Source organism: Halichoerus grypus, chromosome 1 (genome assembly GCF_964656455.1).
Source record: "Halichoerus grypus chromosome 1, mHalGry1.hap1.1, whole genome shotgun sequence".
Lineage (NCBI taxonomy): Eukaryota > Metazoa > Chordata > Mammalia > Carnivora > Phocidae > Halichoerus > Halichoerus grypus.
Window position 1 is genome coordinate 148,811,445 of NC_135712.1, and position 25,353 is coordinate 148,836,797.

Below are 25,353 nucleotides of genomic sequence, written 5' to 3' on the forward strand. Positions count from 1 at the left end.
AATCCAGACATGCTGACTCACTCTGTCTTGGTGTCTGTCTGTCTCTCTAAGAGATCACAATTGCTAGTTCCATTATTTAAATACTTATTATTTTATGCCTACTTGTCTGATGATATTTGAGGAAAGTATATAAATTTTCCTGCAATGACTGTGACTGTCAATTACTCCTTGTATTTCAATCAGGTACTGCTTTATATGTTTTATAGCTGTGTGGTTGGTTACATAAAAGTTTGTTTACATTACAAATTATCAGCAGATTGTGTCTTTGGTAATTTTGAAATGCATTTTTTTTTTTTGCCCTGTTAAATGATGTTTTTTGCTTCAATTCTATTTTGTTTGCCATTAATCCTGTTTACTTGCTTTCTTTTTGTTAGCATTTGCCTTTTTTTTTTTTTTGGATACATTAAGGTCATTTTTAAAGGTGCATTTCTGATAAATAACTTATGTTTGGATTAAAAAAATCCAATCTGACAGTCTGTCATTTACTAGGGCATTTATTTCATTCATAGTTATTTTGTTTGGATTTATTCTTGACATTATATATAAACGTGTGTGTGTGTGTATTTATTTTTTTTTCTTCATGAGTTCCTTTAAAATTCTTTAGTGGTTTGGATGTCCTACATTATTTTTATTCTTCTAAGGAGCCATTAAAATTTTTATGTATTTAAACATTTTATTTTATCAAAGTCTTGAGCTAAGTGGTAGAGAAACTCTTCCACAAATAAGACAAGAATCTTGACTTGCTTTCACTTCCATTTTTCCTGCCTTCTAATTCTTATATTGTGATCATTTGGATCTCCATTCCAAATTGTTATAAAATAATGGAATAATAAGTTTAACTGGCTTTTTTGGAGGGTCCTTTTGTGCTATGTTATTGGGAAACCCCTCAAGTTTCCAACTCACTGCTTTGTTTTTTTCTATCCACACTACTACACAGCTCTTATACTGAGGTTTTTGTTTGAGTGATCAAAATTTTAAATTTATAAAATGCTAGCTTATTCTATTTTATGGAAACTGTTTCTGCATCTCTCTGAAGACACCAATCTTGCTCATTCTAAAATCTTCTGTTCGCTTCAGTATTACACCCTCTGGTATTAGTTTTTCTTTTCTTTTCTTTTTTTTTAAAAAGATTTTATTTATTTATTTATTTATTTGAGAGAAAGAGAGTGAGTGAGAAAGAGAGAGCATAAGCCGGGGGCGGGGGGAGGGGGAGGCAGAGGGAGAAGCAGATACCCCGCTGAGCAGGGAGCCTGATGCGGGGCTCCATCCCAGGACCCTGGGACCATGACTTGAGCCAAAGGCAGATACTTAACTGACTGAGCCACCCAGGTGCTCCAGTTATTCTTTTGATAGCAGTTGGTGCCTCTCTGTCCTAGGGTTGGTGCTCCTCATTGAGTGAGTGATTCTTGGCGATCTGTTCATCATCTGTCTGTTCTATTGACTGTATCTGCCTCTGGTGAGTGGGAAGTGGGCAGCACTCCGCGGAGGGGTGTGAAGTAGAATACAGTATGAAACACATGAGCTTTGGGGCCAGACAGACCTGGTTACACACCCAGCTCTATTGCTTACCAGCTGTGTGATGCTGGGCAAGTCTTTGAACCTGGTTCCTTAACTTAGCATAATGACCTCTCTTTGAAGAGGCTGTGTGGATTAAATTTGACAGCACATGAATACAGGCCATTAAAGCCTCAGGACAGCAGTAAATGGTATTTGTTTTTTGTCAGTTATTCAGGAGAAATTTTCTTCATTCTTTACTCTTTGATTAAATGTGATCAATTTAATGGTCCCGACACCACTTTCATTAAGAAGCTTCCCCAAATCATCCCAGGGGAAAGCAATTCAGCCCTCCATTTCTAAGTTTAAGCTTTTGTGTGGTTACTGATATATCAGGTCCATCTTTCCTTTACAGGGATATAGACTCATCACGAATTAAGTGAGGGTCCCATATCAACTGACTCATTTTGGCAGAATTAGATCATGGGCAGCCCTGTCCGATGTGCCTGCATGAATGGGGTGGGTGGGAGGGGGGGTTTACAATTTACTAAGATATATTTCTAATGGACACTGGTATTAACATCATATTGATATCAATACCCTAAATGGTGCCCTATGGCAAAGTTATTGATGTGTCTCCTTGGAAAATCATCCCTCATTCCCAAACTCTTTTACCTCCTGGGAATCAGGTCAGTTCTTCAGAACTGCTGCCCAAAAGCAAGGGCAGAGCTGGCCAGAGAGGTAGACTTTTTCAGATGGTTTTGTAGGAGGAACAAAGAATGGAATGACATTTATTTAATGTCTCTTCTAGATTAATACTAGAGTTCTTCGAAAGATCCGGACTTTCACCTAGAATATAGTTCCAGCCCTTTACTCTCTTTAAGCTGTCATTTAGGACTTTCTTCCTTCTTGCATATTTACAAGAGCCAAACTCCAAAGCCTCCTCTTCCAGCATCAGAAAGCTGTTCACAGACAGGTTTTCAGTGTCAACAAGAAAAGATTGAGTCTTGAGACAAACCTCCCATCCTTGCCCTTCAACTTCATACTTTGGGAGTGAGACTTAACTTTTGCTTTATATGTTTCATAGCTACATATAACTTTGCGGTGGGACGACCATCTGAGTTCCAATGGCCTCCCATCCACAAGCCATAAAGCTTGTGACATATGTGCTAAGTTGGTTTTTCTGAGGCCCGGGCCCAGGGGCTCTGCTAAAAGGCTCGTCTGTGCAGAGAGACTACAACAAAGTGAAGCCATTACATTTCCCAGGCCCATTCTCATCAAGCTGTGTGAGAGGTCATATCCTCACTTGAAACAGGAACCTTCTCTAAGGAGCAAAGGCTTGCCTTGCATGGGCTGTCTGGCCCACAGAAGCCACTGCCCTCTGCGGCAGCCCAGGGTCATTTCTTGGCCACATCCATGTGTGCTTAGACAGCCTCTGGTATCAGCGGGCTTGGCCTTCCCCATTTCTAAGTCAGGAGAAATGAAGGAGCAGATCCACAAGCGCACAGAAATGATGCACCCCAGAAGGAATGATTAACTTACCAACTGTCACAGGAAATGACTGTGATGTAGTACTTCCTGTCACACTGCCCAGATATCTAACTGCAGTATACTCTGGAGAAGGTGTAAAGAATGCTTACCTTTGCCTATTTGTGTAAGAGCTAGGGCACAGAGAATCGAGGACCAGATCCTACCTCCATTGAATACTTACAACTAGTGACCTTTCCCTCTGTCTGGAATGTTCTCCCCTTCACATGTTCTTCCGATGAACTACTACACATCCTCTTAAGCCCTGACTCAGAGAGTCTGCATTTCCTGTGCCCTTCCCAGGGTGGGATTTGCACCTTTGTACTGTCCCTGGTTCTGGGCATGCCCCTATGACTGCGTCTGTTCCATGGTATTGCAATGACGTTTTCTAGGTTGCTCTCCTGCACGACTGACTTTCTGGGAGTGCTGTGTGACTTATTTGTCTTACAGGGCCTGGCACATAATGGGTGCTTTTTCTGCCGGTGTTTGCAGAAGAAATCCAGAATGATTTATGATTTGCAATGATTTTGTCTTACACAGACTAAAGAAGTCTGTCATTTCTCCCCTCTTGCACACTCTTTCTTTCATGGTTATTCCAACTTGGCTTCCATATTCACAGTGGCTTGCCCACACTTTTGCTATGCAGAGAGAAGTCCATGTGTCCCGACAGGGCGCCGCACAACCCCAATGGGTGGGAGGCAATGGAAATTAACAGTCTTTTCTCAGACCACGCTATGGCTCGGTTTCTAAATAGAACACAGGCAGGGTGGAGGGGCTTAGGACATTTGCTATAAGGAAAGATCATGAACCATAGCCAGGAGTAGGAAGTGGTCACACCTCCTTAGGCTCCCTAGAAAAATCTCTCCCATGCGAGCAAAGGCACTCTCCACTCACAGGCAGCTGGACCTTAAGAAACCCTCCAGGGAAAAAAAAAGAGTCTTTGGTGCAACCTAGAGGCAGGTCTGTCCTGCCCAGGGATCACAGCTGCAGCCTCAGAGGTGTCTGGATGAATTCTGAACCAAGAGTTGGAAAACTGTGCCACAGGCTCAGGGCTATAGGTGGGGTGATGGCCCAGGACTTGTGGGAACAGCATGCCCACCCTTAGCATTCTATACGGATGATGACCACAGGTAAAACAGATACCAAGGGCACTGTGAGAGCAAGAGAAACAATCTGAGGGGCCCACAGGGTGTGGGGAGGGATGACAGATGGGCCCTTTCTCAACTGCCCCTGGGCTTCAGTTGGCTTAACAGGTCGCTGGTGGCTGGCTGCTCAGTAGCCTGTCCAAGACTACAGACTGGTGGTGCTGAGAGTGGGGTGGGGAGGGAATGCCACCAGGCAGTAGGGGCATCTCCTGGTGCAGTAAGGGCTACGAGGACTGGTTTCTCCCAAAAGGAGTAAGTTCAACTGGCACCAAGCCACCCAAAACTCCTGAAGGAAAGCCCCACTCCATTCCAAGTCCCAGAAGGCCAAAGTGGAGAATGGCATGAGTGTTAGGAGCCCCACCCGCCCCAGTGAGCATCCTCAGGCTCTGCTGAGGAAGGGACGGGCTGAGGCTGGGAACTTGCTGAGCTGCAGGACCCCCTCGCTCTCAGCTCTGTGGGCTTTAGGGCAGAGGGCGTGCTGCCTACTGGCCTGAAACAAGTACCTGGGGACCCTTGCCTCATCACCGCATGGCACCACACATCAACTTTGCTTTCCCAGTGTCACAGTAAGCCAGTCTTCACTACTTGCTTAGGGAGATTTGCCAGCGAGTTGGATTTTCCATGCTGTGAAAATGCCATAAGCCTCTGACCATGGGTTGGTGTATCCAACTGAAGGCTTGGCCATTCTTGAGAATTCTATTATAGACTTTGTGAAAATTCTCAGTACAGTCCTGAAAATCCAAAGGGTTTGCTTCTGAGAACTCAAACAATGGAATGAAGCCAGCCGATACCACTTGGGTTTTTGAGGGCCCACTCAGCTAGACGAACAGTCATGCAGTTCTGCAAATCTTCAGGAAAACCACTTCTCATACCTCCCAAGTGAGCCAGCTATTTATAAATGTGTTCCAAAGTCCATTCCAGTGGCTTTTCCTTGGTCTGATGATTAGTAGAGAGAAAAGGGGGGATAGTCGGTTCTGAGATACCCTTAGAATCTGAGTGACTTAAATTTCCTGTTTGGCTCAATAAATAATTTTGTCCGTGAAGAAAAAATTCTCTGTACAACACTATAGATATTTCTGTGAACAACTCTCCGAGCATGCTCCAGAGGAAAATACTGCCGGACGCTGGGGAATAGGTAGAATGGTTGGTATGATTAATAATATCTAAGAGGGTAGACAAGAGCACGTGTAACCTTATGCTAAGCAAACCATGGTACGCTGCGGTTACAGAACACTGGGGCTTTTCTTCTTTGGTTTCAGCAAAGCTCACAGACACGGGCACTTGATGGAGCACGAGTGGAATATTGTGAGGGATGGAAAAGATGGAGTGGGCAACTCAGGAAGGGTGACCTGCTCTACATTTGACCTTTCATGCGGTCCAGGTTTTCAGGCCACATGAGCCACGAGGACAGCAATTCCAGACACTGCTATCACCGTCACATAATGCTTTCTGTGCCTCCTGTGGGCAGCATCCTCTTCAATGGTAGGCTCAGATGTGTGACGGGCCGTTGGCCTTGCTGCCCCGATTTTTAAGCTATTAATGGAGAGACTGCCCCTTTGTGTGGCTAGCTGTCCCTCACGTGCCCATATGAAGAGCACTGATCCCATGATTCTCTCAGCGTGACTGCATGCATTCTCCTTGTGCAGTGACCCACTCGAGCTTCCTGTGCCAGTCCTTCCCAGGAGGGGTCACCCTCACACCCAGCCACTGGAGACTGTGAAGCACTCTGAGGCACTTCTGCTTTTTTTTTAAAGACCTTTTTAAAAAAGATTTCATCTGAGACAGAGAGACAGAGAGAGAGAGAGGGCATGCGTGGGGTGAAGGGCGGAGGGAGAAGCAGGCTCCCCACTGATCAGGGAGCCCGATGTGGGGCTCGATCCCACGACCCTGAGATCATAACCTGAGCTGAAGGCAGATGCTTAAGCGACTGAGCCACCCAGGCGTCCCACTCTGAGGTGATTCTTAACGGTATGAAATTTTTCCTGAATTCACACAGACCGAGTAAACAAGTCTGTTTTATACTGTAGATTTTTTTCTTTCAGCCCACAAATATTTACTGAGCATATACTACATGCCAAGCATTGTACTAGGGCCTGGAGATACAGTAGTGAGCAGAGAGAAACCCCTGTCCTTATACTGTAGGGGGCCAGGAGGAGGCAGAGAAACTGGTCAAATATGGAAATACATGGAATGTCAGCTGGTGACGGTGAACTATGAGCAGGAAAGGGGCACGAGGAATGCTGGGACCGAGGCTGGGCAGAGACGGTGCCCCTGGGAAGCTGGGATTTGAGCCCACAGCTGAAGGAGGTGAGTGAGGAGGTCATGTGGCTCTCTGAGGGAAGGGTGTCTGAGTAGAGGGAAGATCGAGTGCAAGTTCTGGAGGTGGGAGAGTGTCTGCTGTGCTCTAGGACCAGCAAGGGATGGCATGTTGGGGGAAGAAAGAGTGGGAAAGGAGGAGGAAATGCGGTCAGAGAGTGTCAGGGACAGACGGTGGGGCCAGCTGGGGTGCTGGAAGACTCTGGGGGGTGAGTAAGCCATTGGAGGGGTCTGACCTGTGGAGTGACATGACCTGACTTGCATTTTGGAAGGCTCACTCTGCTGCTGGGCCAGGAACAGACTGCAGGGGGCCAGGACAGAAGCAGGGACACCAGGGAGGGGCTCCTGCAATAACTGAGGGCAGGTGATGTCTCCCGGGAATGGGGTGCTGGCAACGGAGGTGGAAAAATGGTAATGTTCTGATTTGTTGTGAAGGCGGAGACATTAGGGCTGCCAGTGGATCAGATGTGAGATGTGGGAAGAGAGGTGTCAAGGATGATCCAAGGTCTCTGACCTGAGTAATTGGAAAGACTGAGTAGGCATTTGCTAAGACGGGGAAGGCTGTGGAAGAAGCAGGTTTGGAAGGGTACCACTGAGAGTTCTCTTTTGGATAAGATCGAGATTTGTCAGGCATCTAGGTAGAGATGGCCCGAAGGTGGTTGACTATCAAAGTCTGGATTTCATGGGAGAGGTCTGGGCTGCAGAGGAATATCTGATGTCATCAGTACACGCTGAATATAAAGCCACGAGTCTGGGTGACATCTCGGAGGTTGAGCGCAGACAGAAGGCAATCCTGAGCCCTACTGATGTTGGGGAGATGAGGAGAAAAGCCAGTAAGAAAGGAGGAACCAAGGGAACGTGATGTCATGGAAGCCACAGAGACTGTTTCAAGGAGGTGGGCAGGAACGATCACATACTAATAGTCAAGCTTCCCCTGAGACAAAATCTACAGTGGACTCAGGATTGAGTAGAACTGCATATTCAGGATATAAACTTGAGTTTCAATCTACACTTCCATCTTATGAACTAATCCTTCATCCTCCAGGCCTCAGTGACCCTTTGAGAATCTTCATGTATACTGTGGATCTTCCCCTCAGAAAAATGCAATCAGATACACCTAAGGTTGCCAGGAGTTCCCTGTGCCACAAAAGTCCATCCCAGAAGTCATGTTCATAACCAACCCTTCTCCATCCCCAGAGAGGTCTTCTTATGACATTAACCAAAGTGTCTCAGAGCCGAAATTCAGGTGTTGAGGGTCTCCTGGCTTCTCCAGGTATGTTTCCAAAGGTTAGAATGAATTGAACTTTCTGGGCCCTCAGGGTAGTTTGTATAGAATGTGAATGGGTTGGTTCAAGTCTGAAAGCAACAGTGATGACAAGCAAGAACTCACCACCATCTCCTGGACATGAAACATCTCTGCACCTCCAGATGACAGTCGACTGGGGAAAGCGATGCTGACAGATGACCCAGGAAGGGTGCTTGGCCCGGTGTTATAGACCTGTGGGTGTGAGACACACAGCACATTTTAATAGAAATACAGACCTTCATTTCATTGCATGCAGTAGATACTTCCACAGACTGTAGGGTTTAGGATCCAAAAGGTCATGACTTCAAGTGTACTGAAATATCGAATAACGGCAGACTTTAATGAAACAGAAATCCTTCCAATATGAATTTAAAATCCCCAAACTTTCAAATTACCTTATTCCCTTTCATCATGTTCTTGCCTTCTTCCTGCTAAAAATTATATTTCTTTTTACATACCTAGAAATTACTCATAGACTATTACACTTGGTGGGAATATAGACATAATGTGGTCCAGTGGTTCTCAAACTTTAGCATATATCAGGATAACCAGATGGGCTTGTTAAAACATATACTGGGGGAGGGTCATGCCCAGAGTTTCTGAAGTAGATCTGGTGGGGGACGGTGAGGGGACTTAAGGATATGCATTTCTAGTAAAAGTTCCCAGGAGATGCTGATGCTACTGGCCCAGGAACTGTACTTTGAGAAGCACTAATCTGGTCCAAGCTCTGCCTTTTACAGTTTGAGATAACTGAGAAGACAAAGTAGATTGTCCCCAAGCCAAATGGTGTAACTTACAGAAAGGGCTGTTCTTACCATACGATCCAGATGATCGGGTTTCTCTGTAACTTACAGCTAATCCCTTGCTAATCCTGTTTGAGGACCTCTGTGCACCTTTTTTCTGCCCCAGCATTTGGTCCTGTAAAACTTTACCTTCTCATCCCCCCCTGTCCTCCCTGTTTTCTGTCTCCATTGGCCCATCCTCTCCTGAGAAATGAGAGAAAGATGGCAGCCACCAAGAGACAGATAAGGGAAAGGAGATGGAGCAAAGGTTGAGCATGAAACTCAAGGAAGAAATGGAATATGAAGGAGAATAAAAAAGATGGGTAGATGTGTAGAGACAGAGAGTAGATTGGGGGTTGCCTGGGGCTGGAGTAGGGGGATATGGTTGGCAGAAGAATGGCCTCCAAAGATGTCCACGTCCCCAAATCCATGGACCCTGTGAATATGCTACATGACAAGGGGGAACTAAGGTCGCTATTCAGTAGTCCTTAAAATGAAGAGATTACCTTGGACGAGTCAGGTGGGTGTAATGTAATCACAAGGGTCCTTATACAGGGAAGAGGGAGACCGTCAGAATCAGGGAGGTGGACTGTGAGAAAGATGTAGCTGGCCATTGTTGGCTCTGAAGGTGAAGGGGACCCTGAGTCAAAGAGTGTAGCAGTCTGGAGAAGAAGCTGGAAAAGGTAAAACAGATTCTCCCCTAGCGGCTCCAGAAAGGAACCCAGGCCTGCTGATACCCTGATTTTAGCCCAGTGAGACCCATGTTGGACTTCTGTCCACTAGAACTACACAGTAATACATTTCTATTGTATTCAGCCCCTGAGTTTGTGGTAATTTCTTACAGCCCAGGAGGAAACTAATGTAGCGAGTGACTGCTCAAGGGTATGGAGTTCCTTTTTAGGGGTGATGAAAATGTTCTAAAATTAGATTATGGTGATGGTTGCACAATTCTACAAACACATTAAAAGTCATTGAACTGTACGCTTTAAATGGGTGAGCTTCAAGGTAGGTAAATGAGATCCCAAAAAAGATGCTATTGTTTAAAAAAAACATGGGTGAAGCAAGAGAGAGAAGAACCTGGATGCTTGCTCTGTGACCTGGGGGCTAGAGAGAGAAATCAGGCATTCAAGGCATCTCTGAAGTTGGGGTCAACAGAGCAAAGCTGGGAGGTGAATGGAAATACAGCCAGGTCTTCACACCCGACAGAACGTATAAGGATCTAGGCTGCAGCCAGTTCTTCCCTAGAAAAGCATGTGTTCATTTTTCGCAATAGTCGGGTTCTGCTTCAAAGCACAAAAACATGATGGAGCGGACGAGGGGTCCCTGCCAACCCTTGATTCAAAAAGAACAAAATTCACCAAAGACAACAACCCTGAGTCACAAGAGAAGGAAGGAATATCTAACCACAACTGAAATAACTAATTTGAAGTGAAACATGAGAGCACAGAATTGCAAAGATAACTACTGACATGTCTGGGAAATCCCAGCGAAAGCAGGAGGTGGGGGAGGAAAGAAGAGAGTGGGTTGGCTTTGCACACTTTCACTCACTATAGCCAGCCGGGTGAGAGAGCCCGTGTTACCATATTCATTTATTCTTAACACATGTCTTAACATTTGATTCTCCGCATATGTTCCTGAGCAGCAACTGCATTATTTTTCATCGTTCTTTTTCAGGTAAGAAAAATGATGGACTCTTGATGAAAAAAAAAAAAAAAAAAAGCCTATCAATGGTCAGCACATTATCATGTTGCTGTTAAGAAAACTTTGATGGAATGTAGGAACCAGGCCAAAGACTAGTATTTCTGCCTTTCTCCCATCTGCATCTGCAGTGAAGTCTTTAAACCATCTCATAGCTTGTTGAATACCAGCTTTTAAAAGGCAAAAAAATCACTGTATGTGGAAAGTCCTGTGCTCTTCATCAGGAGTGATGCTACCAGAGTAAGGACATATAGGAAAGTTTTATCTACATTCCTGATCCCACACTCCACAACTAGATCCATCTCTTGGTCATTATCACTGTCAACCTGGCCCATGGCCCTCCTGCATGACAGTCAAAATAATGACGATTGTATCAGAAAATGAGTCATCAGAGCATTCTCAAGCAAACAGTCAGCTTTGCTGACACAAGAGGATCTCCTTTCCATCAATGACATACACTATCCATCTTTCGGACCCAGCGGACTCTCTTAATCCTGAACGGAATGCTGTGTACTTCCTCAGGCAAACTGATAATCAAGAGGTTTATCTAAGGGGCATGCCCATCACTCATTCCTGGCCCCATTCTCTAGCCTGTATCCTAGGTCAGGTCAGATGTGAAGAAAGCTCTTTGCTTGAATACCAAACTTTAAGCTCCCTGTAAAGATGCCTTCAGAGAAACACGACTTAACCATATGCCCTCAAGATTGATCTTTCTATCTTCCTTCCCTTCCCTTCCCTTCCCTTCCCTTCCCTTCCCTTCCCTTCCCTTCCCCTTCCCCTTCCCCTCCCCTCCCTTCTCCTCTTCCCTTCCCTTCCCTCCCTTCCTTTCTAGAGGGTGGTAAGAAGATTTTCGGATCTCTGATATAACTCCGACTCTTCCTTGCCTTCTCCTTTAACACCTATACCTTCTTCATTACATGGTGTGTGTCCTTTGAACCCTTCTGAATCATTTTCTGGACTGTATCTTTTGTTGTAAGATACCTCAAAAACTCCAAGAGTGGGTAAGTAATTAAAATTAAAGTGATTTAAATGAAATCACTCCATCTGGTCTTTATCTGTTTTCTATCCAATTGCAAAAAGCAGTGGGGAAAAAGAAACTACTTCTGAGCAGCAGTTCAGAAACACAGAGGTCCTACTCACAGTGATCACTGTGAGGTCTCAAAAGCAGGTCTAACCCCATCTTCCCCTTTTCCCTGGAAACTGAGCATAGGGTGTCACAGTAGGGGCTTAGCTGGTCAGGAGGCGCCTTCTCTCCGAGCTGGGGACATGTGTTCTCCAATCATGGTTTCAGAGGTCTCTCGCCTGGGAGAATACTTTAGAGAGAGGGAGACCATTGTTTGTGAGAGCCCACAAATGTCTCGCTGCCTCTTTCTCTGGACCCACACCCCATGATTATGTCTCATCCCCTCGGTCCACCTAGGAGTGGCCACAGGGAAAGAAAATAGTCATTATTGGCCACAGCAGTCGATGCCAGACCAGGAAACCACCTTCTCCATGGGGAGGAATGGGGAAGAGGCAGGGGAAGCTCTGGGAGCTGGAACGGAGAGACGTTGCACGTAGGTTAGAGGGCACCATGGGTGAGCCAGGCCCATCTCCTTCACTTCATCAACAGCTCCTGGCGGAACGCTTGGGCACACCGGGTTGTCCAGGACGAGCCTGACCCATTCTTGTCAACTGAGGACAAGGGACTGGATGAGGCTGAGGTCCTTCTAGCTTAACATGCAAAGATACTCATGTTGAACAGTGCTGGCCTGAGAATTTATACTTCACAGCAGGGCTCAGCAAACTGTGGCCTGCAGGCCAAATCTGTCCGGCCCCTGTTTTTGCACAGCCTGCAAGCTAAGAATGGTTTTACATTTTTAAATGGTTGGAAAAATATTTTTAAAAAGAGTAACATTTCATGACATGCGAGGATAATATAAAATCCCGAATTCGGCGCCCATCACCTCAGTTTCGTTTGTGCATAACCTCCGGCTGCTCTGGCACGTCGGCAGCGCAGCTGAACAGTGGCTACAGCCAGTATATGGCCCGCCAAGCCTAAAATACTCACCTGCTGGCCCTTTACAGAAAATGTCTGCCCACCCTGGCCTAGAGAAGGAAGAGTGTTCTTCATGATGTCCAGGGTCCACATGGAGTGGACCTGCTGAAAATGATGCTTATGTGACTGGGGAGAGCCAGCCATGGCTCTGTGAGGGAGCAGCATGCTGCCTCCCCTGGGGAGTATATGCATTCTCTATTCTCACACTGCTCTGCTATTCTGAATGCCTGTCCCTCTGCGGGAGGAGTGGGGTCCAGGCGGGGTCGGCACGGAGAGCCCCAGGAGAGAGAGGACACGGCAAGTGCACGGGACTGCCCTGCCCATAAGGTGAATAATGACGGAGAACTGAAAGGGGTCCTTTGGGGCCATTTGGGTTGGGATGTTGGCCAGAGGCCTTCTTGGGGAAAGAGGGTGTTTATCATGCAGTGTTCCTTCCAAGAGCTGAGAAGCAGAGGGATCTACACAACAGAGTACCAGACAGGGAAGGGATTAATTTTGTGTGGTTACAGAAAACACATATACACATATACTACACTCCAGCCAACCAGGCTGGGACAAGTTTCTCCTGGAAAGAGCCTGGCTCTTTAGCTGCCTTTCAGTAGAAGACCTATCCCCGTGGGCCCTTCTGTTGCCACGAGTGACAGAGACCGTCTCCAGGGGTGGGTACCTGAAGGGTGATGTTGAGGGGCTGGAAATGACACTCCAGGTCATCTAGCTGAATGAAGTTGGAGGCATCCACAGACTCGCCGTACACAAAGGAGGTTGGAGACATGATTCTGAAAGAGGAAAGCATTTAATCCATCATCCTAAATCTCGGTCAAGCAACCCATGGTCACAGCTGTCCTGAGAACCCAAACATCTGTCTCTGTTTAACCTAGAACCTTGTTCCCTCCAGTGTCTTCACCAAACCCTTCCCTTCTGGAATTGTTACTTCTTTGTCCTATAAATGGACACAGCCAGACCTATGTTTCCTAAACAGAAGTTTCCAGGAATGTCTTCTCATCTTAGGTCAACTTCAATAAGCTACATATATAAATAGGTACTGGGATTACATTTCTAAAATGAGGAGGAAGACAATGGTAGCTTCGATTTCAGGTTTTGTTTTTTTAAAACTGGATGACAGAATTATACATGTTCTATCATTTCAAAAACTTTTTGTGGACCGAGGAAGATTATGGCAAGTTTTTAAGAAATAAATATAAATGAATTATATATTTAACATCCTAAACCCCACTCTGTGACAAATTCACTAAAAAATTTAAATTTGTCAGACTACCAAAACCACTAGAAATCAGGTATTAAAAGTTGGGTCTGTTCAATGATAGCATTTTTCTTCAGATTTCAAACCGTGGCTACTGAAGATGTGATTAAGAATTATTCAAGCTCAGTCTGTAGTGAATGCTTTTCAACACTGTCCATATGAACAAGCCCGAGATGAGACCAAGCCCGGACTCACTTAAATTCCCAAAGAATGGATTCTAGGTTAGATTCTAGAAGCTGCTCACGTGTCCAGACACAGTCATGTAAGATTTTCGGTACCAAGTCTGAATGGACAGAAATTCTACTTTCAACTTAAATGTATTATTTTAGAAACGTCGTGAGTTCCCAGTGTTATCGGATGGCAAGAACTGGTTCGTTTAAACCAGCCTTGTTTTATGTTCCCGGAAAGATCAGAGGTTGACTCATGTGTTTGATGGATGGCTTCACTGGGGGCTGTTAACGCCTCAATAATGAGGCTTCCTAGGGCCTGACAACAGGATCAAGTGTTTTCTACCCCTCCCCGCCCCCCCCCCCCCCCCCCCCCCGCCAGGGACAGGGTTTGGTTCAGGCTGCATTCTCACCATACCTCTGATGAGACAAGTAAATAAACCACATGGTTAAAAATAGAGCCATGAACAGAGGCAAATCTATGCTAATTTGCAAATATATTCCACTGATGCCTCCTGTCTGGAGAACGTGAGGAAAAAGGCCCAGAGTGCAGGAAACATCCAGAGGCTCATTCCGGCGCCCAGCTGCGTGTGAGCTACTGCAGAATGACTCCTTCTGCAACGTATTAACCTTGCTGCTTCTAGCCAAGGCTGGGACCCAGAAGAACTCGAAGAGTGAAAAATGAGAAACTGTGAACCCCCAGAAAGTTCAGCTCGCGTTTGGGGCAGGGGTTCAATGGGTCCTCATTTGATCTAAACTAATTGTGCAAATCCTTTTTCCACTATCAAAGAGGTATGTGCTCTGTTTTTTGAAGCCAGAAACAGGAACTGAGTTCTCATTTTCCCAGGCCTGGGCTTTGGCTGAAAATCGCCCAAGCTGTGTCGGGCCCCTGCAGCCTGCAGCCCTGCCTTCCTAGGCCAGCGGCACTGAGCAGCCGTGGACTTGACCCAGCACATGCTGTGCCCCGTCGTCCTCCTTCCCTGACCACCTCCGACATCAGGCAGAGCTGCCGCTGGCTCTGCAGAAGGGGTTAAAGAAACATGCAAGGCCAGCCCTGGCCGTGTAGCTAATCAGAAAGGTGAGCTTTTCTGCAAGGCCACCAGGGCCTTGGGAGACATCTGGCTGTAACTTCTGGCCCGGCAGCATTTGGCTGAGATTTGAATCCCAGGAATCATGGCCCTCTGGAGGGGTGGGTGCTGGGCATATAGGCACATAAAAGTGTACAGAATGCTCAAAGACATTCTGGGGCTTAGCCTTGTCATCAAACTTCTTGTGCCACCCAGCAGGTGGGTGGGTAGCTGGGAAAGGGGAGAAAACAAGGCGGGAGGAGGGCATGAGCTGGTAGCTAAAGCTTTGCCCTGTGTTTTCAAAGCTGGGAAGAAGGGGAACCGGGAGGCCAGAAACTCCTGACTACACGTGCAAATACAAGAAAAACACAGCACTCCACCCCGGGGCACCTCTGAGATTTGGCGACCCAGGACCGGCTACTCACGCAGTGATGGACGAGTCCACTTCATGCATCAGCGGCACAGTCAGCATGAGGCTGTTGTCATGCAGGGACTCAGAGCGTTCCACGTTGCCACTGCACGGGAAGAGAGGGGTGAGTGCTGGTCAGTGCTGGCTACCCCGCAGCAGGCTTCATTGTTCCGTGTTAGACCTCAATCTGTCACTCTCCAAGGGCCGGCTGTGCACCTGATGTACCCTCGGTTCTGTTTCTGGTCCCTGTGCAGGGGCACGGTGGGCACTCTGTTGTCTCAGTTGTGATCCCCTCCCAAAGATAGGAGTACAAGCAGTGGGCCGGGGAGGCGACCCCAGGAGACACCAGCAGGGAGTGGAGAAGAGACAGGGAAGGGAATGAAGGCAAAAAAGGCATGTAATCCAGGAGGTCAGTGGTGTGGGCAACTGAGTTTGGACTCGCTGGAGACATCTGGGAGGCAGCGTGGAGCACACCTCTCGGTCTTCCCATGGGAGGCAGGACTTTATCCACGACTGCTGAGATCTGCCGCTGGGGGGCAGGGAGCATGAATTTGCTGGCACCCGTACCATGCACCCAAGATAAAGCCTCAGCAGAGTGGCAGGTGCTGGGAGCTGGGAAGCTGTCTGGGGGGTGCAGGGGAAAGATGAGTACTGAATGGTTATGGCTGGGCACCAACAGCACGTGCCACTTCTAGAAGTGCTTGTTTCATGAAGAATGGACCGGCAAGGTTAGGGCCCCGCAGCTGGGAAGGGGTTTGCTGGACTTGAGCTGCCATTTCCCACTTGGAGGCACCACCCGCCCTCCATGGACAGCCAGCCAGGCCTGGGAGAGAGGCCCTGACCAACCCCGTCATCATAAAGACCAAGGGAGCTCCCCTATAGACTTCTGGCTGCAGTACGTCCAGAGACAGGCATCCCCTTTGGAGTGAGAAAGCGGAGAATGGGGACTGTTGGGGTCTTTCTGGAAAGGGGAGTGCAAGGAAGCTGCTGCTGTTGGGTGGCTGCCTTGTGCCAGGCACATTGCATGGTCTCACCGGGTCCTCAGAGGAACCCTAGAACGGTGGGGGACTGCCTGCCTCTGACAGGTAAGGAGCAGCTCAGATAGATTAGGGAACTTGCCCAAGGATCCATAACAAACCAGGTCAGTCAGACTCCCAAACTAGGGCTTTGCCATTGTGATTCCTTCTCCAAATCTGATACCAGATTTGGGAGGTTGTTGGGGGGGGGGGGCGGGGAGGGGAGGGGAGAGGAAAAAGAGGAATAAAGGGAGGAGGAAGAGGAGGAGAGAGAAGACCTAGCTTCCTTTTACTATTTTGATACATTTCCAAGAAGACTGTGATTATTATTCCGTGGAAGTACTGCCTTGGGAAAAGACAGGGCCGTAGGGTGCAAGCTGCGGGAGCCAGCACTTCTAGTTGGTTCTACCACATGGCATGTATGTGGCATCCCAGTTGGAAGCCAAGTTCATCCTCCAGGGGTGGAATGTAGTGGCCCCAAGACCCACTGAGGTTTGGGTACAGCTCCCTGGCCCACTCCCTGACCCCCTGCAGAGTTCCTGCCTGCTCCCTGCCCTCCCACTGCCCCCACTGTCTTCCTCTCCCACCAGCAAGTGCTAAATGCAACAATACTTAAAGAGCAGCTCACATCCCCTCTCCTTCTTTCTCCTATTGTTCTGAAACAATGGTGCTCTGTGACTCTGACCCCTGACTCCTCATCTGTCTTCCGCATATGCCGGGACATCCATCACTCAGAGGGCAGTCTGCAGAAGCAGCAGGGTCAGGTGCCCACCTGGCCTGATTCCCTGGCCCTTCCTTCCCCAGGGGGGGCAATAAAAGCCTTAGCATCGCTGCTAGAGGCAGATCAGAGGTGACTATGGAATGGATGGGCCCGGTAACGCCCTGGCCCGCTCCCTCCCCCAACCCCGCCGGGTCTGAGTAATTGGTTCCTGATGGAGGCACCACCCCTTGCCCTGCCATTTGTCCAGCCACCTGTGGCTGCTGGCAGCTCAGGCCCAACAGTCTCATCTGTCATCAGGGGACTGCTCCAGACCGACTGAAGCTGAAGAGTTGAGATACAGAGGCCAAACATCAAAAGGCTTCCAGCCACTCTGCAAGCTCGTGACTTGGGATGCGTTCCCATGGTCTGCAAAGCCAGGCTGCTGAGAGAGCTCTGGAGGACTGTTTAGGCTCAACTTTACGTCCTCCTAAATCCACCAGTAGGCAGGAGAGCTTCAAAGGGTGGTGACGGGGAGGACGGAACGATTGATATTTTAACTGTGGCTTTCAAGATAAGGAGCTTTAAGGATCTTTGTGCCAGAGCAGAGAGTCAAGTGCTGGGGGCCGCCCTCTGGGGCGGTAAGACCGGTTTTCACCAACATTTGGGAAGAAATGAGTGCCTGAGATATTCTGTGGCATGTTTAACATATAATACAGCTTCCTTACTGTCCGTGATTCCAATGTTAGAACATTCTGCTAATTATTTAAGCTGCCAATACTAGGCGTCCCCTGATGGGACATAGCACTCTTCGTGCACATAAGGGGATGTTCTTGATTTTAGTAAGTGATTAGCATTTTCTTATGTGCCCAGCGTTGCATCTGATAAATAGTACATGCTCAACAGAAGTTTGCTGAGTGGAAACACGCCCGGTATAGAGCCAGGGACTGCAGTGGTGTCTCTCAGCCTTGGCTGCTTATTAGGATCACCTGATGCGACTATTCCACAATCCCAATGCCCAGATTTCACCCCAGACCAATCGATCTGAACCTCTGCAGGGTGGACCAAGGATCGGTGGTTTTTAAAGCCCCCCAGGTGACTCCCATGGGCACCGCCGGCGTCTACGGCCGTGTGACTCTAACAGATAGAGCTTTCACCCTGGTGGTGTTGGCTCCCCCTTCTCTTGACACCACTGATTAGCCCTGGGCGGGGTTGGGAAGCAGGTGGAGTTTCCTCTTTCCCTATCACTTATTTCCTGCCCCAGTGTTCCTTCCCAGGAATATTGGCGGCCACAGGTGGGGAGGACCCAAGAGAGCACACTAATGGATGTGCCCAACCACAGTGAGTTTTCTGTGTGTCCAAGAAACAGCAGGAGAATTAGGAACTTCCAGGTTTGATTGGCCATTTGCCTCCCTTTATGAAATTCAACAAGCTCATGCTCTGTGGGCAAACTGTTACATGCATCACTTCCCTCTTCACAAACTTTCTGCCTCTGGAATGTAGTGCAGACCCTGAGGCTACATGGGCCTTCCATGGCCCAGCCCGATCTCCTCTGTCAGCCCATCTTCTGCTGCCCTGTATGCCCACCCCCCCCAGAGATGGCTCACGAATCCCCAGTTCCCCACAGTGCCCACCACCCACCTGGTTGTCACAGAGCAGGCTGACCTGTGTACCTTCTCAGCACTGTGCCTCTGTGTCTTCAGCCTGAAAACAGACTCCTCTGTTTAAATGCTATCTCCCCAAGGAGGCCCTTCTGGATTCTGGCAATGGGAACGAAGTCCACCTTCTCTACGCTTTCTATGTATTTCTATTAGATCACAGTCATGTTTTTTGTGAACGTGAATTATGGGATCTTGAAACAGGATGAATAAGAAATAACCAAGTCTCACATGATTTCCAAGCTTGCAAGCCCAGCCAAATGTGATCTGTGTTGAAATGCTAGCACCCCACGGCAGGCCACCCTTGCCACGCTAGAAAGCTGTGCAGGATTTCTGAGCTTGCTGGGCTGTATTTGAACAATCACGGCTGTTGCTATTCACGCCAACTTTTTACATATGCTTAGTGTGTGTTCTGTAAGTTCAACCAGTGCTGAACTAAAAGCCAGAAAGCCATCAGCTCTGGAGTGGAAGCTGGATGCAATAACACAGGGTAAAGAAGGCCAAACACACACTGTGATGTGCTGTGCTCTTATTTTTAGGAGAGAGAACATTCTCTAAAATATTTGTGATAATGCTAAAAAAAAAAAAAAAAAAGCAAAATACAGAAAGCAACACTGAAGCCAAAATATGCGGTTGTGGTTGTGGATTGAGGGAGCTCTGATAATGTATGCTTCCAGCATCAGTCATCCCCAAGGGAAAGGGAATCTTAATTCTGTGAGCTTTAAATAACGTCGAGACTGAGGAAGGCCTCAAATGAAAACAAAATTAAAGAGCAGTGGGAGATGAAATCAGAGTTTCTTTGTGTCTGCATCCCACAGACGTGGCTGCAGGCCACTGTCGCGTTGTACTTGTTGGGGACCGACCTGAGCTTCCCAGATGCCCGGCGGCTAGAGACGGAGAGGGGGTACCTGAGGGCAAAGCCATTAGTGAGGGACCAGAACAGACCACAGAGAACTGAAAGATGCAGGGCTTGGGAAGAATCTCAGTCCAAGACTCTGGGGAATTGGTGTTTTTGTGAAAATTCAGGAATCACTCAGGGGGTGAGTACGACAGTATGTTGGTTCAGATGCACGTTTTGGCTGAGGTATAAGGGATGCCAGATTCAGAGGAAAGCACCAGACCAGGATTTACTACGGCTCAGGGCGAAAACCCGAGATGTCATATCAAGGATGTAACAGAGCTGAGAAAGGAGGATTTCTGAGAAACAGCTTTTAGAGAGAGAAGTGTTGGGGGAGGGTGCGGGGGGAGGGTGTCTGCCCTTTAAAGCACACTTCAGGGCATCTTGATCAGCACGGTGGGGTGGGGGGTGCTGCCCAGGGAATGGAGGGGAGGGCTGCTGGCTTTCCCTCTCTTGGCCCAGCGAAAGAGAAGGGGACATGCAAGAATCCCGGCATTTCCAGAGACCGCCAGGGCAGAGGCTACTGAGTGGCGCCTATATGCGATAGCCGGTGTGAGGTCACCTTTGGTCCTGTCCCTGAGGGCACGGTCTCAGCAGCAGAAGTTGAAGGGGTGGGTGTCTGGCTGCAAGAGGCTGAGGTTGGAGGACAGGATGAGGGACTCGCAGGCCCAGCTGGGGGCTGGCTATCCAAAGGTAAGAGTCAGCTTGGAATACCCATGCGGCCCTGGGAGTGCTTCTACCGGTTAAGGGGAGTGAGCACTTTTCTATTTGACTCACACTTCCCACAGGACCTGCTGTGAGCCTGGTGGGGGCGGGGGGCACTCAGGAACTCTCCCAGGGGAATTGAGGGGGGGGGTGGCGGGACACAGCAGCAGAACCACTGCAGGAAAGCAAGATTCTTCCTGAGAGAGAGGCAGGCTTCCCTTCTGCAGCTCACCCTCACCAAAGGGAGAAAGCCTTCGCTTTAAACCAAGTTTTGATGATTGCAGGGGACACCTTAATCATAGTTTTGTGAATCTGTTGTGAGACTTGAAGTGATGGCAGAGCTCTGCATTACCCAAGAGAGACCTGAGAATGCACAGGACTGTCCGAGACCATCCCCCTCCCCCCAAGACAGGGAAAAGATTAATCCCACCAAGTGGGCTTAAAGAGAGTACAGGACACAAAAAAGATGCTTTGTGATTGCCAGCGAATGCGTCACGCTTGCCGGATGAATGGGCACACTCCTGGCTCCCGCTGATGTTATATATTCACTTGCTCATTATCTATCCCCCTGCCCCCAGCACACTCACTCCCCAAGAGTAGGGACTTTGCCAACATCTTACACAGTGCCTGGCTTGTGGGAAGGGCTCAAACATTTGCAGACTGAATGAGTGAAGCATGCCTGCCCTGGGCTAGGTCTTCTTTCCTCCCCTGTAGGAAGCTGTGTGTCTGCCTCCATCTCTAGACTGAAGCCTTCTTGAGATGGTTTGGGATGCAAGACTCGCTCTCACTCATCCACGATCCCTCTCAGCCCTGGCCTGGTCCTTTCCCCGTGGCAATCACTTGATGATCGTGCAAGGGAGTGGGCAGAGTGGTCCAAAGCATGACTCCTTGCTCTCTCTGGGGGCCAGAGACAGCTGAGCCGGTGCCCCTGTTATTCTGTACAGCACATCACCCCAACAGGCTGGCCCCAACCTGGCTCATCTGAAGAGTCTGGGAAACGGCATTCTTTATAATTCAGAATGTGGGACGAGGAGCTCCTTCTCAGCTCCTGAGGGCATTGTCCTCCTCAAAGGAAGGCTTGGGTTGAGCACCCTCATTTCAAGGGTGACCATGCTCGTGGTGGTGGTGGGGCTTTAGTTCCATAAAGCTGAGCCCGTTGCTTCACTCTGTACCCCAGATCCTGAGGGTCTTTAGGTCTGAACCCTGTGCTAACCTTGTGACTCCACTGAGCATCCTTCCCTGGTCGACTTTCAGCCCCTGGTTCCACTGCCTGCTCACTCAGTGTCTGGCCTTCCGGTTTCCTGGGCTCTATTAGCCATGCAGTTCCTCATTTTGTTTTCTCATCATTTTCAGTGGATCCTGCCTGACCTTGGCCTTCAGGGTGTTTGGTTCTGATCTTCAGACCACCTCTGGGATGGACTTAGGATTCTTGGCATGAAATTTCCTTTGGAGATTAAGGTAACTATAGATAAGACACAATAACTGAATGCAATGCATGATCCTTGACTGGACTCTGGACCCGTGAAAAAGGGGCTGAAAGGTCACTGAGAAGACTAGAACTACTGGAACATGGACTATAGAGGAGATAAAAGTATTGTGTCAGTGTTACATTTCCGACATCTGCTGTACTGGTTATTGAAGAAAATGGCCTCATTCTTAGGAAATGCACACTGGGGTCCTTATAGGAAGGACACATGATTTCTGCAACTTACTTTCAGATGGTTAAGAAAAAAAAACTATACATTGAGAATGATAAAGTAAATGGAGGAGAGTGTCAGCATTGGGTGAGGCTGGGTAATGGCTGCATGAGACTTCCTTGAATTATGCTTTGCAACATTTCTGGTAAGTTCAAAATCCTCTCCAAATAAAAATTCAAATTACAAAAGTAGCCTTGGGTATCCAACCTACACCCCAATCAAAGTTTGCTTCTTCCTATTCACCCACCTAACTTCCTCTCCTTCCATCCCGCTGTCAGCCAAGCACTACCCAAATGGCGCTTCAAGGCGCACGTGGATTCTGGCTGGTGGAGGCAGCTGACAACCCTTAAGGCCCTCCCGTGGCTTGAGGCCACACTGGAGACAGAGGGGCAGGAGTACACTCCTGAGGGTAGAAGTCACCCTGCACGGTCCCCTGCCCTAACTCTCCCTCCACCCACAAAGCGTCCAGGACAAGCCCTCTCTCGAGGAGCATGTCTTGGGGCCTCTGACAAGAGCCTTGGCCCGGCCCTCAGGCTGCTGTGCCCTCTCCCCGCATCAAGGAATGCAACCCACAGAGGAAGTTTGTGAACTAAGCAACCACGTGAGCTTGAATCAGAATCCTCACCTCCCCTGGTCTGTCTCTCCTTGGCTGTCAAAATCATTACCTCCGACCCGGATGATCCCCAGTCCCTCCCAGCTCAGTCCAACCTGGCTAGCTGCGTAAGCACAACTGGACAGACACCAGCCCTGAGAGCTCCCATCCCAGCCAGTGCTCTGGGGCTCTATCGCTCAACTGTTTCTTCCTCCTCAGCATCCGGAGTATCATCAAAGCGTGACCAGGGAATGTCCTTTCCTGTTCCCATAAATCTGTATCTTTGGAAAAAAAAAAAAAAAGTAAAGCTCCCCCTTACCTCTGAGCAGTAATGATGAAGCTAAGGACTTCCTCTTCCCCAGACAGGTGGCTTGTGTCAAAGATCACGCTGAATTCATACTAGGGGAAAAGAAAGTGACATCTGGCCTCAGCAAGCATTCCACACTTAGAAACACCACAGTCTTCTGCAGTTTATGACCTCTGGAAGCTCATTTGCAAGACAAGCTTTATTTTTTTATGCGTATCTTTCCGGTTGCCAGGCCAGAGATACAGCTTTAGCAATAAAACCAAGCCTGGAGCGTACTCTGTTGAGAGGCACGCTATTTTTCAGCAACTGAGGGTCTCTAGGAAGTGATATGTTTGTCTCTTAAACCAGGCCTTTCTAAGTATCGCCCCCACACCATCTTCCTAATGTCTGCCACACCTGCGTACCATATCACCTATGTCATTTACTGTGACTTTCATTGCCACTCTTTTTGTTTGAAGACTACTTCATTTTTTAAAATTTTATTTTACTTAAATTCAATTAACTAACATATAGTGTATTATTAGTTTCAGAGGTAGAGTTCTGCGATTTCATCAGTTGCATACAACACCCAGTGCTCATTACACCACGTGCCCTCCTTAATGCCCATCACCCAATTACCCCATTCCCCCACCAGCAACCCTCAGTTTGTTTCCTAGAGTTAAGAGTCCCTTGTGGTTTGTCTCCCTCTCTGATTTCATCTTATTTTATTTTTCCCTCTCTTTCCCTATGATCTCTGTTTCATTTCTTAAATTCCACATATGAGTGAGATCATATGTCTTTCTCTGACTGACACTCTCACTTAACATAATATCCTGTAGTTTCATCCACATCATTGCAAATGGTAAGATTTCATTTTTTTGATGTCTGAGTAATATTCCATTGTGTATATATACCACAACTTCTTTATCCATTTATCTGTTGATGGACATCTGGGCTCTTTCCATAGTTTGGCTGTTGTGGACATTGCTGCTATAAACATTGGGGTGCAGGTGCCCCTTCGGATCACTACATTTGTATCTTTGGGGTAAATACCGAGTAGTGCAATTACTGGGTCGTAGGGTAGCTCTATTTTCAACTTTTTGAGGAAACTCCATACTGTTTTCCAGAGTGGTTGTACTACTTTAGCAGGAAAATTTCTATCATGATCACAGATGGGAATCAGGATCACTTATCAGTAAGAGAAGGTTGTCATAAAAATAAATGAAAACAAAGCCCCATTGCATTCTGTGGCCTGCTGAGGGCTCTGAGCCTAAGGTCTACTCTATTTTGGTAAGAGGGAGATTAGCAAGAGCTAGGGAGGTGTTGAAGACAGGCTGGCACTATGGGAGACTTTCTCCTGCATGTGATCCGGGAGAAAGAGTGTTGAATAGGTAATAACTGTCTCGCTGTTAGAGTCAATGTTGTTTAAGTGCAGTGTCCATATTTGGCCTAAAATAATTTAAGGAGTGGCCTACAATCATCTCAGGCACTCCCCATGGTGAGCATCCTATAACTTGGGGAAGACTGCCCTGAGCAAATGGTTTTCACCATGTACACATTGGGCATGTGTGGGAATGTGGGAGGGACCCCCTGGTAGGGGTTACAGGGCCAGGCTTGACCACAAACTGAGTATGTGATCTTGGCTCAGACACTCACACTCTGCCTTTCAATAAAAATTAGAGGATGGACACAATGCTTCTTAAGTTCCATCACGCTCTGAGAGTCTGTGATTATTTAACATCTAAGTATTTGGGTTCCTTAGTGACTAATGGAGGCACTGGTCTACCTTTGCAACACTGGATTCAACTGCACTAAATGTGGCCTCAAAGTAATGAACCTGACCCATCAAATAGAGCGGACACCGGACATCCCTCTCGAGACAGAAATTTCTGTTGCTGCGGGGCTTGTCAGTCGCCCGGGAGGGTGGGGACATAGAGACAGGACAGGAAGCAGAGCTGGAGGACACAAAGGAAGGGAAAGTCAAGGGGACAAGAGTCAGAACTGGCAGGAGATCTGAATCAAATACTCTAAAGACCCAGGTGAGGTGAGAAGCCAAAATCGGAGAGGGGGGCTTGGGAGAACGGAAGGTCAGAGACTGGGCAGGCTGGTCGTGAGAGACAGAAACAGATGGCCACCAGAGTAAGCTGACGGTGCAGTCATGAGGCTTAGCAGGCCGGCTGCAGCCTGATGAGCCACAGGGGCCGAGGCACAGGGCAGGGCAAGCCGGGCGCGGACACGGGTGGTCCCCGGCCCTGCTGGGTCACTCCTTGGGCTCTTTCTAGGGACTCAACCCTAGACCTCCTGCCTCCAGCTTTAGTGTTGCTCTGGTCTAAACCTCTGTATGTGGGAGGAAGGTAGCGGCATTACCGAGCTGGGAAAAAATCCAACTTTCCAATGTTCCTACTTCTGTTGGTTCCATGACTATTTTGAGAGTTAATGACTTTTGACAAAATTTAATGCTCCAGAATTCAACGTGGCTTTGTTTTCACTGTATTCATTCTTATGACTACCCTCACTTTATTGTAAGTGATCCTGGATCCGTATGTGAGAGTGATAAAATTTTCCTTTTAAAATAACCTTTAAACTAAAACTAG

The 25,353-nt window shown here is 47.9% G+C and overlaps 1 protein-coding gene across 3 annotated transcripts in view; it reads right to left on the reverse strand.

Annotated features, from left to right (window-relative positions):
- ITGA9 (integrin subunit alpha 9) overlaps positions 1-25,353 on the reverse strand; it is a 331,177-nt gene that overhangs the window by 53,740 nt on the left and 252,084 nt on the right. For all 3 annotated transcript variants that reach the window (XM_036094209.2, XM_036094208.2, XM_036094211.2), the window contains 4 exons: positions 22,793-22,872; positions 15,227-15,316; positions 12,974-13,082; positions 7,873-7,980 (listed from right to left, as the gene is read on the reverse strand). In XM_036094209.2, the coding sequence (XP_035950102.1) occupies positions 7,873-7,980; positions 12,974-13,082; positions 15,227-15,316; positions 22,793-22,872 (387 nt within the window). The remainder of the gene's footprint in view (positions 1-7,872; positions 7,981-12,973; positions 13,083-15,226; positions 15,317-22,792; positions 22,873-25,353) is intronic.